This window comes from Macrobrachium rosenbergii, chromosome 9 (genome assembly GCF_040412425.1).
Source record: "Macrobrachium rosenbergii isolate ZJJX-2024 chromosome 9, ASM4041242v1, whole genome shotgun sequence".
In the NCBI taxonomy this organism is placed as follows: Eukaryota; Metazoa; Arthropoda; class Malacostraca; order Decapoda; family Palaemonidae; genus Macrobrachium; species Macrobrachium rosenbergii.
In genome coordinates this window covers 22,343,125-22,357,661 of record NC_089749.1, presented here as the reverse complement: position 1 = coordinate 22,357,661, position 14,537 = coordinate 22,343,125, and the positions used below count along the sequence as shown (strand labels likewise).

The 14,537-nt window shown below is 33.4% G+C and overlaps 1 protein-coding gene across 13 annotated transcripts in view; it reads left to right on the top strand.

Moving 5' to 3' along the window:
• The window catches only part of FipoQ (F-box/LRR-repeat protein FipoQ), a 161,355-nt gene that overhangs the window by 138,398 nt on the left and 8,420 nt on the right, over positions 1-14,537 (top strand). Inside the window, exons 1-2 of one of the 13 annotated variants that reach the window (XM_067108639.1) lie at positions 2,741-2,824; positions 9,986-10,257. The exons of 9 other annotated variants lie outside the window; for them this stretch is intronic. In XM_067108639.1, the coding sequence (XP_066964740.1) occupies positions 10,183-10,257 (75 nt within the window). In that variant the 5' untranslated portion in view covers positions 2,741-2,824; positions 9,986-10,182. Of the gene's footprint in view, positions 1-2,740; positions 2,974-9,985; positions 10,258-14,537 lie in introns of those variants that run through there. 3 more of the 13 variants (XM_067108640.1, XM_067108642.1, XM_067108641.1) reach the window with 3 other exon arrangements.

Below are 14,537 nucleotides of genomic sequence, written 5' to 3'. Positions count from 1 at the left end.
CCTGGGTCAAAGTATTTTTTATTTAATTTATTATATTTTAAAAATGGCACTTGGCATGTTTCTCGACTGAAAAGCTCATATCTTTTATCTATGAACGATGACCACCCTGACGAAAATAAAATAAAGGCCTCTGAGCAATATACAAATAAACACTACGCACCAAATGGCACACCTATTGTTACAAACACTGGCCACAATAAAAAAAAAAAACTGTAAAAAATGAGCCGAAGTTTCTTCGGTGCAATCGAGTTTTCTGTACAGCTTATAATGCTGTATGAAACTCTCAGCCACGGCCCGGTGGTGACCTGTGTTGTTGGCACACAGCGGTGCCAGACACATGATCATGGCTAACTTTAACCTTAAATAAAATAAAAACTACTGAGGCTAGAGCGCTGCAATATGGTATGTTTGATGATTTGGGGGTGGATGATCAATATACCAATTTGCAGCCCTCTAGCCTCAGTAGTTTTTAAGATCTGCGGGAGGACAGAAAAACTTCGGACAGAATAAAGTGCGGACGGACAGACAAATGGCCATCTCAATATTTTTCTTTTACAGAAAACTAATAAAAGTACATAAACAGAAGTAAATAAAAGAAACTCTCAAATATTTAGGAGCACGTGAATCAAGAAATAATAAACACCTATTAATAAATATTAGGACACTGGCTTCTTCGGAGGCTGACATAAACACACATACACTTACAGTGTATATGAAATACTAACACATTTCTACATATCTTTTTAGTAAGCATGCCTTTAAATAAATATTCACAAGCACTTGAATAAAGAAAATAAAAAAAATCTATTAATAAAAATTAGGGCACTGGCTTCATTGGTAGTTGATATATAAACAAATAAACTGACACTGATTATCAGATACTAACACATTTGTATAAATTTTCAGTAATCTCACTTCTAAATAAACTACTGCAGCTCAACGAGTCTTCTCTGAATCCAAGAATGAATGAACAAAGATTTATAAACGAAACTAAAAAAATCATAAGAATAAAGAACTTGGATTTAGTCATATGATCAACTGGTATGAAATATATCAAGCCATGCTTTCACTTAATTTATTTCTAAACAATAATGTTCTACATATGAGCGAGCTGTATCGAAAAACCTCGAATGATTTCGTTTCCTATTGAAGTCTTGGAAATATCTACACACACACACACACACACACACACACACACATATATATATATATATATATATATATATATATATATATATATATATATATATATATACATACATACATATAAATTCGTGGCCTAATATTGTAGTTATATATACATATATATGTATATATATATATATATATATATATATATATATATATATATATATATTGTAATTATATATTCACATATATTAAGACACAAATGTCATTCAGTATCCGATTCACAATACCTCGATAGTGATTTACACTGAGGGGAATTATAATTCCCCTTGAATATAAGTAATTCCCGTGGTATAGTGGACTGGATATTAAACGATACTTGCAGCCTAGTATTTGTGAATATAAAAAAAAAGTCACACGTGTATGAATGACAAAATTCAATTTATATATATATATATATATATATATATATATATATATATATATATATATATAATATATATATATATACTGAAATTCAGCAAAAGTGCCGAATAGATCAACCAGCCTTAGCTACACGTCTTCAAGTTAGGCGTCACTCGGATATATGTAAATTAGACCAAGCGCCAATGAGACAACGCGACGCCCCGGTCACATACAAGAAATTAACCGTAAAATCAAACTGTGCCGGGAGAATGAACTGCGCCCATATTCAAATAACTGATTTAGTCAGGCCACTATCCAATTTCAGATACATAGGTCTAAACAACAAAATTATTTTAAATTTTAATTCACAGCTGCAGGTGATGCCAACCTGCACTTGGATTGGATCATGTTCCACTTGGTTAACATTACATCTGATTTTCATATTAACAGTGGCTAAAGAACTTAATCTGTTCAGCTACTGGCCATTATTTCTGTATTCAATATAACAGCTGTTTTACCACAGCTAATCTAGCACTCGAAGCCTACTCCTACTTAGTTTCACCTTCTTGTTTTTGAATAAAACTAACAGTTACACAACGAAATTATCTTCGGCTAAACCACGAGCAAGCACCCAAAGCATACAGCTAATTAAATTCCCATTTTACTTCGGAATTAAAAGAAATACTTGTTGGAGGTGCTATTTCAGGAAACGCTGTACCGCCACCACTAAACGCCAACCGACATACAGCCACCACCAGCTGAACGAGCAAAGGTGGATCAAGATACCAATTGTCACCTGTTTGTCAATAAATTCTACCCACTGAACGACGGAGGGGCGTAGAGATTTATTGCCCGTCATGTTCCTCGCACATGAGTGTCATTATTGGCGCCCTGAAAAGGCAAAAGAATGCTAATTTGCATTCCATCATAGGTTAAGGCGAGAAGGGAAATTCTGCCGACATCTAACAACTGTTCAAGACTCTTTTCATGACTACAGAGGTCACGATAAAGCGCTATAGAGGATTAAACTAAACTTTCAAGAAGAAATGTGCCTGTTTAAATATGCCACTGAAAATGCTACCCAAATTATCTTAACATCTGCTTGGTATTAAAGCAGTCTCATCCTACAAGGAAAACGGATATAGGCCTAGAATAGGAACATGTATGGGAAAGTTTCAAGTCCCGCAAAGAAGCAGAATAAGTTGAAGAAGAAAAGAAGAAAACTTCCCCCGAACAGCTGAAGATGTTTTAGCACCCATTTCTTAGTTAGTCAGTTCTTGGTTCGCCTGTGGTGAGGATGCGGTCTTTGTGACAGTGATCCCCGAGTTAATTAGGAAAATTGTGAAAGAAAAGCAAAGGAAACGTACAGAGAATTAGTGTGGAATGTCGTTAATCCATTACAGATCGAATGCAATCTGTAGGGGCGGGGTTAATCCCATGGTGATGGTTCATGGAGGCTAAATTTACTCACATTTTTCACAGTCACGGCTACACGACAGAAAATTACGGTTACATCATTTTTCTCACAGACGCAGCAAGAATTACCAAAGAAACATTAATTTATGTACAATTTCAATACTAAGTTTCATTGAAATAATTACTTCCTTGTGGATATAACATAAACAGACCTAAATAATAATAATAATAATAATAATAATATTAATAATAATAATAATAATAATAATAAACTGATATTTGTGTACCGTAGTGTTTGCAAATATTCTTTATATATTGTACATCTTTATACATATTTTCACTCTCTTATATATCCTACACTTACTGGTTGATTGTGAGCATGGGCTTATGGCGACACAGGCCGGCTAATGTAAAACAACACTGGTATTAAAAATTGGGGGGGGGAGAGAAATCTACAGTTATATCCACACCTGAATTGGGATTTCTTATCAAAATACGCCAAGTTCAAGCTGAAATGAAAACTGAAATCATTAGAATGACCTCAACATTACATTTTTCAGGCCTGGACCCATTGGCAGAGAGATAAAAAATGGTTTCTTAAAGTTAGCATTGTAAGAACGATAAAATATAAGAAAATGGGGATATGAAACTATCAGAATTGCTTCAGCTATCCTAAAATTATTATTATTATTATTATTATTATTATTATTATTATTATTATTATTATTATTATTATTATTATTCAGGTCTTGATCACATTGGAATGGTATGAAGCATGACTGATCTCATACGTCACCTGCATTTAAGTTACCTTGATCTATTTTTCAAGATCACACACTAATTTTACACTTCAGTTAACTTTATTACAGTGCCATGGACAGAATCCTATAACTTGAATATTATATTATGGGTGGTCTAAAATTTTTCAGCATTGTTGAAAATTAGCCCCCCATGCTGAAAAATTTTAGACCACCTATAATACAATATTCAAGTTATAGGATTCTGTCCTTGGCACTGTAATAAAGTTAACTGAGGTGTAAAATTTGACTATTAAATACTTAAAATTAGTGTGTGATCTTGAAAAATAGATCAAGGTAATTGAAATGCAGGTGACGTATGAGATCAGTCATGCTTCATCCATTCAATGAATCAAAACTGAATAATAATAATAATAATAATAATAATAATAATAATAATAATAATAATAATAATAATAATAATAATAAAATTTTAGGATAGCTGAAGCAATTCTGATAGTTTCATATCCCCATTTTCTTAGATTTTCACCTCTGACGAAAATCAGCTCCCAAATGTCTGCACAAATTTTAATTGTTCTTTCAAATTACCAATAACAATTAAACTACTGGCAGAAGGAAATCAGATCCCGGCGCATTAACGTTCAACTCGAGGCATACTGTTAAAAAGTATGAAGACCAGAGCATATTTTTTTCCGTTCAAAAGAGGAGCGGGGTGGGAATGGGGGGTACTGGAACTTTCATTGGCCTTAATCGTAATTCCAAAGTTACATCTTCATTAACTGTTAGTTATTCAAGAGTAAACTCCTAAGGAGAAGAGTAAGAGCCTACAATAATAAATGGAATATAGAATTTAGGCCAAAAGGCCCAGCGCTGGGACCTATGAGGTCATTCAGCGCTGAAACGGAAATTAACAGTAAAAGGTTTGAAAGGTGCAACAGGAGGAAAACCACATAGTTGCACTATGAAACAATAATTGTTCGGATGGGGTGGAAAGTAAAATGGAAGAAAGATATGAAAGGAGGTACAGTAAACGGAATGAAAGGAGTTGCAGCTAGGGGCCGAAGGGACACTACAAAGAACCTTAAGTAATGCCCACAGTCCACCGCGTAAGATGTACTGATGGCACTATCCCCCTATGGGGGAGTACAATAATTCTTTTAAAGTGTTAGCTTCGTTAGAGTCGTGAATTCTACACTAATGGAAAACTGTTTACATGTGTTGAAATACCTAAGATGTTTTTCCCTTTTATCTCCGGGTCTTTAACGAATTTTTTCAAGAGGTGCCACTTTGATTACAGGTCGAAGGACGATAATAATAAAAGTAAAAATACTAATAATAATTAAGTCATTGTACTGTTTTACATTTGTCTATATTCTATTGTCTACAGTATATTTATATTCTATCTACGTGATTATAGTTATATACAATACACTATCAATTATCACCTTCTCCAGAAATCTAACATAAATGCTTATAAAGTGACAGTATTTTCAGTCTTAAGACTGCAGACTTTGATTTTTTTTGTATTTAAAACTAAAACGGATATTTCAAAACGATTTGTCCTGCTGCTCCCTGGATGCAATTTTACAATGATAGCTACAATTCTTTCTTATATAATTAGGTCTTTTCACTATTACGACCTTTACAAAGATGGGCGTTTGTAATTTTTGGTTATCATGCCTGTGGAACAGTCTCCCTGAGGGTGTGGTGGAACTGCAACTTCAAAAGTTCAAGAGAAGATGCAATGCAGTACTACCTTAATGCATTTTAATACATTTTTATCTATTTATTAACTTTAATAAGTGAGATCTTTCTGTATTTCCCTTTACATTCTAATACTTCCTAATGAGCACCATATTCCTTGGAAGCTTGGAATTTCAAGTCAGTGGCCCCTGTGGGCTTGTTTCATGTGAATAGGGTTCATCTTCTGAATAACAATAATAATAATCTAGGTATAAAAGAGCTTTATAATGCATTTGAAAGACTGTGTACTGGGAAATTTACATTTTACACTGAGCTATGGTATAATGCTTTAAAATTATTGCAACATCATTGGGTTTTGTGATAACGTACAGTGACAGGGCATTAAGGAACTAGAACACTATAATGAATGGGTATTAAGGGACTTTATCTTACCCTACAATACCCAACATGACACTTAGTATCATACCTTACACTGACTGGGCTTTATAGGGCCTTATATTACTTACATTAAATAGGTATCAAAGAGTTGTTTATTACAATTAACAATTGGCCATCAAGAACTTTATATTATCCGTAATGCAGAGGCCTGATATTCACACTCTCTCTCTCTCTTTATGTTTATGTTTACTCAGATACGGGTAGCAATAAAAAACAAGAGCCGGAAAGAAAAAATGAATGGGTCCTGGCCCACAAGGAAGACCATATTGGAAAAAAAAAAGCGTTCCAAACCTCTGCACTAAATGGAAACAAACAGGCATAATACCTTAAGCTTTTTCCTGATCACAGGAGCCCCGTGTCCTAAGCTTGTTAATGATTGCAAGCTTACGTTCTCCTAAGAATATCAAAGCTTGAGAACTTATACCACGCTTACTGAATTTAACATAAGCTTAAGCACATCTTTACATCGTTCTACAGTTATCTATAACTGTAAGCTTTCAAGGCTTACTAACGATTATAAACTGACCATGTCCTCTCAAGTTTATCCACATCTAGAAGCTTATGTTGCCTAAGAGCTTAGCTTTCGAAACTGCCATTTGATAACGTTGATAAATCCACAGCATTAGAAGACATTTTGATAATGTCTGATTTTCACATTTAAATCATCAATTTATCTACGTTTAAAAGTGAAAATAAACCTTCAACTTATTCTATTAATCCAATTTTTCCCAAATTGTTTGGCATCCACGTCAGCGTAAGGTTAATGCTTCAGGCAATCTCAACGTAAATGTATACATGGCATTCATATGCATATATTGGAGTATTTATAACGTAAAAAGTTATATTTTACTGAAATATCTATGAAAAATGGGATAATGTGGCCGTCAATCATGTGTACATATGCCACAATGGGACAGTGAAACTTGACTGATAAAATAACTTACCTCTACCACCTTTCAAAGCATCGATTGAGTATGCAACCTGAAATGTACTCACAGACTGGTTCTGTGACCATCGTTTAGTTACTATGAAAAGCGTTAGTTTCTTAAATGAGTAAATAACAGATAAATAAATAAATAAATAAAAGATATAATGCAATGAACTTTTTCCAAGACCTCAGAGAGGTTCACTCAGATTTGGTATAATGCAATGTTTGATATTCAGGACAAGTGATCTACTGTAGTTGACAGCTACATGAACTGGGGTGATCGACTGACTGACTGAAAGATTCTCTATCATTTTACCATTCTATCTGTCTATCTGTCAATCTATCTATCTATCTCTGAATCTTCTCTATTTGACAAGTATTTGTTTGAATATCTAACCAGCTTTTTATAACAAGTATGTTATTCTCATACTCAATCTGGAAAAGGAAGACAGGCGATTACTCAATTTCCTTCGCTAATGAAAGATGACATTTGGAAAATACTTAAATCTGATCAAAAAAGAAAAAGATTTTTGTATCCATTATGAACTCAAAGTGGCTTAATGCCTACAAGCTGCGTCGCGCACGTCTACTGAAACCCATTAGGATCCTGTCACCATACGTTGCACCAGACATAAATATATCTCTTCTCTAATTAGTACAAAATTTAAATCAAGCGCGTTCATAAAAGTGATGTTAGCGAACACAAAAATGTGCTCCTTCAATTTTGCCTTCAATATCGGCTGCTAGGTGTAAATCTGACGTCAAAAATGCCAGAAGTTGCCAGACAACGCACTCGTGTCACACGGCCGTTAAATCCAACGACGTCCAAGAGTCGTCACGGCAAAGGGAGAGAAGAGGAAGCGTTTGTTTACAAATCTAAATTTATCACACCTTATTTATAAACCAGTCTCTTTCGCTCCGGTACCGGCAATTCGTAAATAACGAGCAAGGATATGCTCAGAAGGGCTTGCGTTAACTGAGAAAAATTACGGCTCTGTAAATTGCATCCTCACGAAAAAATAATTAAGAAAAAACGGGAATTTATTCACAGATTTCTTAAATAACTTTGGCAGCACCTGCACTTCCCGTAGGTGACAGGTCTTCAAGGAGATGCGTGGGAGGACGCACTTGAAATAAACGGTTTTTCTCTGGATTTGGCCCCTTGCTAGTTTTTGCCATAGTTCATAAGTGATTCGCATATAAGACACTTACTATCCATTGCAGGGACCGCAAGTCATCGTTTTCCTCAAATATCTTTCAAACTAATTATTTGATCGAAATGGTACTTGGACACAGTGTACAAGACACCTCCCGCTAAATTTTGGCAATATAGTGCATTGTCAAATGGTGTTAGTTTAGGCGTTTACTCTTGACTTAAATGGTGTTGCCAAGCATCACCAAACTATGCATTTAAATTTGCTTTATCCTCATCCTGTCCCTCCCTCTCCCTTCCCCTCCTCATCCCTCCCTCAACCCACTTTCCTGGCCTCGACATATCCGCCCCCTTTTCCTGTCTATGGGGGATGGCGGACGTTCGATTACGTAGATTATTCCTGCTGACTCATGCGACTTTAATTTTAAAAGCCAAGAGTGAACGCCTTAACTAACACCATTTGACAATGCACTATATTACCAAAAAAGTAGCGGAGGTGTCTAGTACACTGTGTCAAAGTACCATGTCGATCAAATAATTAGTTTGAAAGATATATGAGAAAAACGATGACTCGCAGTCCCTGAAATGGATAGTAGTCATACTTAATTTTATATTCTTATACATGCATACAAACCATAATATGTAATTTATATACCATACTCGCCACACGTAAGTTAAATGAAGTGTATATTTTTACATATAAATGCATATGCCATATGTGTACATGTGATTTACATCTGTTCATGCCTGATAGCCAACACGCACATGCATGCACAAACACATACATACACATAAAACATATCCGCATATATATATATATATATATATATATATATATATATATATATATATATATATATATAGATATATATATATATATATATATATATATATATATATATATATATATATATATATATATCGATAAGCCTTAATTTTGGGGTTTCTTTTTTAACTGTGTCACAGGCCATCAAATTTGCGATCAGTGTAACCAGACACTGACCTGTTGAAGAATGAGCGCGAAAACCTTTTAAGTCATGGAAACTGTTGTCTTTTTATGAGTGGTTCATGAGTCTCCATTTTATTTATGCAACGTTCGTTGGGAATATACACGAATCGCTTCCCGTCGAACACCTTTAAAGTCATTTTATTGTTATTCAAGGTCCTTTAATTATTTAAAAGACCTTGGTGTTATTGAAACGAACGCAAAGGCCGTATCAGTTGTGCAGAGTCTGGAGTCTTTTATCATTTCGCAACCAAATTTTGGAACGACTGACCAACCATCTAGCCTGTGCTGGTGTAATACTGAAGTCACGCTCAACTCGTTGCGGTGATGTCATGCAAACAAGTGTGACGTCAACCTCCCACCAAATTTGGGTCAAACGCTTAACATAGAACTCAAAAATTGCCAATCCTGAAGCATTTTGCAACTGGCAAGACTTATTCTCCGCTTGAAATTACAGCAGTATCTTTAAATGACTTTTCTTGTACATTAGGGGGACCTTGTATAATGTTACAGTATAGACATTTAACAGAATTATTACATGATGAAGGAAATTATTAATAAGACTAAATTCTTCATTTTGTTCGACAGACTTCATATAAAAGAGAGTACAGTACTCCATAGATTATGTTACTGTGGAAGAAAAACAAAGCTGTATATATACAATCATATATATATACTGTATATACATATGATTGTACATTTACAATTTTATTCCACAGTATCACAATCTGTACAGTATTTAATTTTATAAAAAGTCTTTCGACAAATATATATATATATATATATAATAAATGTATATATATATATATATATATATATATATATATATATTATTATATATATACATATATATATATATATATATATATATATATATATATATATATACACGTAAATATATCTGTGTATATTATGACCGTCTATGTGTTTCACAAAAAAATCTCATAAGAACAATTTTACCTTGTATTTTTACATAAAAAGAACACTTAGCAACTCGAACCATCACCATGAACCCTACCTATAAATAGTTAATGTCGCAAATGTTGCAGGGAAATTAAGAACACTCATTAACAACGATTATGTAGAGTGAAGCAACAGCAAATACATGATAAAGAATAGCAAATCCCTCAAATGAATGATGCGAGACTTCCATTCGTTGTAAGGTGACGTTGTAAACTGCTTAGTGAACAGAAAAATTCCCACAGATCTGCTCTGAAGAAAGCGTAAGACCTCGAAAGCGACTCCAATGGCGGGTTGGGATGCATTGCCCACCGAGGCTGCGTTCATCGCTGGCTTCAACAACCAAGGAACATTCACGACGGTCTCTATGTGATGTTTTGTTCTCTCTCTCTCTCTCTCATTCGACCTTATATATATATATATATATATATATATATATATATATATATATATATATACAGTATATATATATATATATATATATATATATATATATGTATATATATATATATATATATATATATATATATATATATACTGTATATATATATATATATATATATATATATATATATATATATGTATGTATGTATGCAAATATATCTGACTACAAAGGATTCTTTCTCATTCTTTTTTGGAATAAGAGAAAAATATCTTTTATTCCTGAGCTTTCAAACTCCCACCAAGTTACGGACGCAAATATTCGTAAGCAATGCTTTCCATTCGCAAAACTTAAAAGTAAAAGAAATAAATTAATTACTAACATCAATGAGTATATGTCACGTTCTAATGTAGATTACTAATTACCTGTATCAGCAAATACCTATGAAGATTGAATGTTTTTATGTCTGGTTATTTGTTGACTTTATTTTATGTTACTGTATTTAGGCCTACTTTACGAATGGCATTCGATTCTGGGAAGATTCTTCAGCAACTTTATGTATTGTTGAGATGCTTCAAAATTTGGCATGGCAAATTAATAATAATAATAATAATAATAATAATAATAATAATAATAATAATAATAATAATAATAATAAAAATTTAGAATATGTACTTGATGCTATGGCAATTTTCGAAGTCATCCACTTTTCAAGGGTGACAACTATGCCCAACCTAACTCAACTTCAGTGAAACATATTGGGATGGGGTTGTTAGCCACAAGCCCTACCAACGAATGTCTAGAGTTCATGCGCCAAAGTCGCCTGGCATTTATCGATGGTCACCCATCCAGTTACAGACAAGACTCGAAGTTACTTAACGTATTATTTTTGGTATTCATAAAAAATAAATCCAAAGTATCATTATCGTAAAAAATTAAATGCTGTAAAACAAGAAAGAGATACCAATAAGAAGAAAGGAGAAAACTTTGTTGTATGCAATAACGACCAGCATATGGCACAGACGAAAATAAATGATAAACAAAAATAAATGAGACCATAGATATATAACCAATGCCTAATGACCATAAGCCGAAAGTGAAGGAAACAAAAAACATGAACAGAGGCATTTTCACGCGTATGAACAAATACACATCTGTAGATACAGTAAATATTCCTCATAAGAAATTCTCGAATGTAGACATCGACCAAATGTGTAAAATATATGCTTTGTATGTGCATATATATGATATATATGTATATATATATATATATATATATATATATATATATATATATATATATATATATATATAGAGAGAGAGAGAGAGAGAGAGAGAGAGAGAGAGAGAGATAGAAAGGCGAATAAGTTTTTTTCGTGGTTATGGATTGGAGTGACCTTTTGCCTCATTATCATACCCAGAGTTTCAGTTCGTTTTTAAATGAGAAAGGAACAATTTAGCTTTCCTTTTACTTTTGCACGAGAACACTGAAACATACATAGACAGTGGCAGCAGTAAATAACCAATGCCTATCTTTTTTTGTATCTTCAAGTTGCCCCTTTCTCTTTTAATTTCATCTACCGAAATTTTTTTATGACACCGCTTATTATTATTACTTCCTTTCCCTCGTCACCATTACCCCTTTATTTGAAAACGGTATATTAAATTCCCCCACCCATAGGCCTACACATTCCTCCCTTAGCCCCCTATTTGATATTTATGAAAAATAAACAGTACCTCAAAGCTGAACGAAAACGCTGTATCGTACATTTTTTTTTAAATTTTAACAAGATTGTTTTTTTTTTTTTTTTTTTTTTTGTACAGTCGGTATGCAAAGTGAGTTGTTGTAAAGTTTTCTGCACCGAGATTTTAATTTTATCCAGCAGGTCAAGAATAAACTTGGCATTGAATGTTGCTTTTGCTCCTCTAAGGCCACCCCTAACAGAGAAAGCATGCTACACATATATATACAGGTATATGTATATATATATATATATATATATATATATATATATATATATATATATATATATATATATATATACATATATATATATATATATATATATATATATATATATATATATATATATATATATATATATATATATATATATCAGAAGTTGGAGAGGGACAGGCATGTTGATATCATGACTTTATTAAAATTGCCGGCGTTTCTGGACCACAAGTCCCATTTTCAAGGCTAAAAAGACAGACAAATTTAGAATCATTAAAATGACTCAGACAAAAACGAAAATTAAAAATTACAATTGTCATAAAATGATTAAAACTGATGAACAAGCAATTGAAATACAGAATAGAAGGCACACCTAGATTTCAAGAAGAAAGACAATCGAGTGACAACGAAGGACAACTTGGGGTTCCAGGAATACTCACGACAGGTGTAGAGGCGTGGCAAAGGACTGGGAGTTTCACACGGAGGTTGCTGAAGTTGAGAACAGATTCTTTTTGTGGTGTTCGATACAGAACGGGGTTAAACCAACGAACCCTGAATTCTCTAGCATACAAGACCGTGTGCTTAAATGTAACCATAAAATAAAGTATGATGATTTTGAAATACTGGGTAGAGCTTCGAATGACCAACTTTTAACGGTTCTGGAATCATTATTTATTAAAGAGATTGTTCCGCAGTTAAACTACCAGTCCTCTGCCACGCCTCTGTACTTGTGAGTGTTCCTGGAACCCCAAGTTGCCCACCATTGCCCTACGTTGTCACTCGACTCTTTCTTCTTGAAATATAGGTGTGCCTTATATTCACGTATTTCAGTGCTTGTTTATCATTTTTAATCATTTCACGACCATTGTAATTTCCAATTTTCGTTTTTGTCTGATTCATTTTAATTATTGTATATGCTATCAACCAAGATCTTGTAATGTAGTATTTAACTTAATACGGGATGACCATGGCGGAACAAGACAGTGGTCACTTTCACATCCATCCTTTAACAGTTGAGTTGAGAATGAACCTGCAGTGCAAAAGACTCCCACAACGTTAGTTGTGGACGAGTGAATTGATGGTAAGGATACGGGTAAATAGCCTAGCCTGTTTTGTGGGAGTCGACATGATAATAATAGGCCCTTTGTATGTATATAAATACATCATATATATATATATATATATATATATATATATAATAATATCGGCGGTTCCCAATCACCTCAACACGACGTTCAAGCTGTAAATTTGACGTATAGGAGCTTCAATAATAATTGTCCAAACACACGCACTGGCAACTCCGCATTGTCTTACTACAAAAATTACATAATTCCTGTCGAAAGTTTAAATGATATGAATGACTAATGTCAAAAATATTCATGTACAACTCAAAAGAAATAGGTCTCCCTTCACATATTTAGATTTCTCTTGAGGAACATTTCTGAATGTTCCAAAAGCTTTAGTTCCGCTGAGGAGCTATTCATTATGCAGATTTTCTACCACTGAAATCTAATTTTCTTTAACTTGACTGAATAAAAAATCTTCCAGACATAATCAATTTATTTTATTTAACGTAAAAATTATTCTAAAATAAATAATATTCTGAATGCTTTTTTTATTTACTTAAGAAAAAAAGTGTTCATTGGGAGGAGTAATAAAAAGTCCAGTTACCGTTGTACTTACATACTGCGGGTAATGCTCGTCAACTGTCAAAAAGGATCACCTGAGAGCAGTGAAACAACACAAACGCTGTTTCTCTCGTCATAATCAAGGTGACAGAAAAAATTTGAATTCTCATTAACTTATAGGGCTTCACTGTGAAATGTCGATTTATGTTTTTAGGTTAATAGGCATAACAAGTGTGACTAGGTCTATAAAAAAAATTACCATTGACCTATTAAGTTTTTTACGAAGAATTAATTTCTGTTTTTTCCTTCTACAACGAAAAACTAAAAGCATTGTGACCAGGCCTACTGGTTTTCTCCATACTCACCTCCTTTATTAATGATAATTATTTTAAGCTTGTGCACCAGAATTATAAATCAAGCACATCTAACTTGAATTTACATTGTGCATCTACTACATCCACTGACCGCTTGCTTTCTGTGTTCACAGTGAAGCAATGCTGTACTTGAAATATATACAATAAATTAAGCATAAATATTATCTTCAATTTATGAAAAACAAGGTGATATAAAGAGTCCGTTTTCTTATCCATCAGGGAAAATAACTCTGGAGGGTTTCAATAATCATAACGGAAAACGTGAAAATCTAGCATTTTTATTGCTTAGTTCAACTAGTA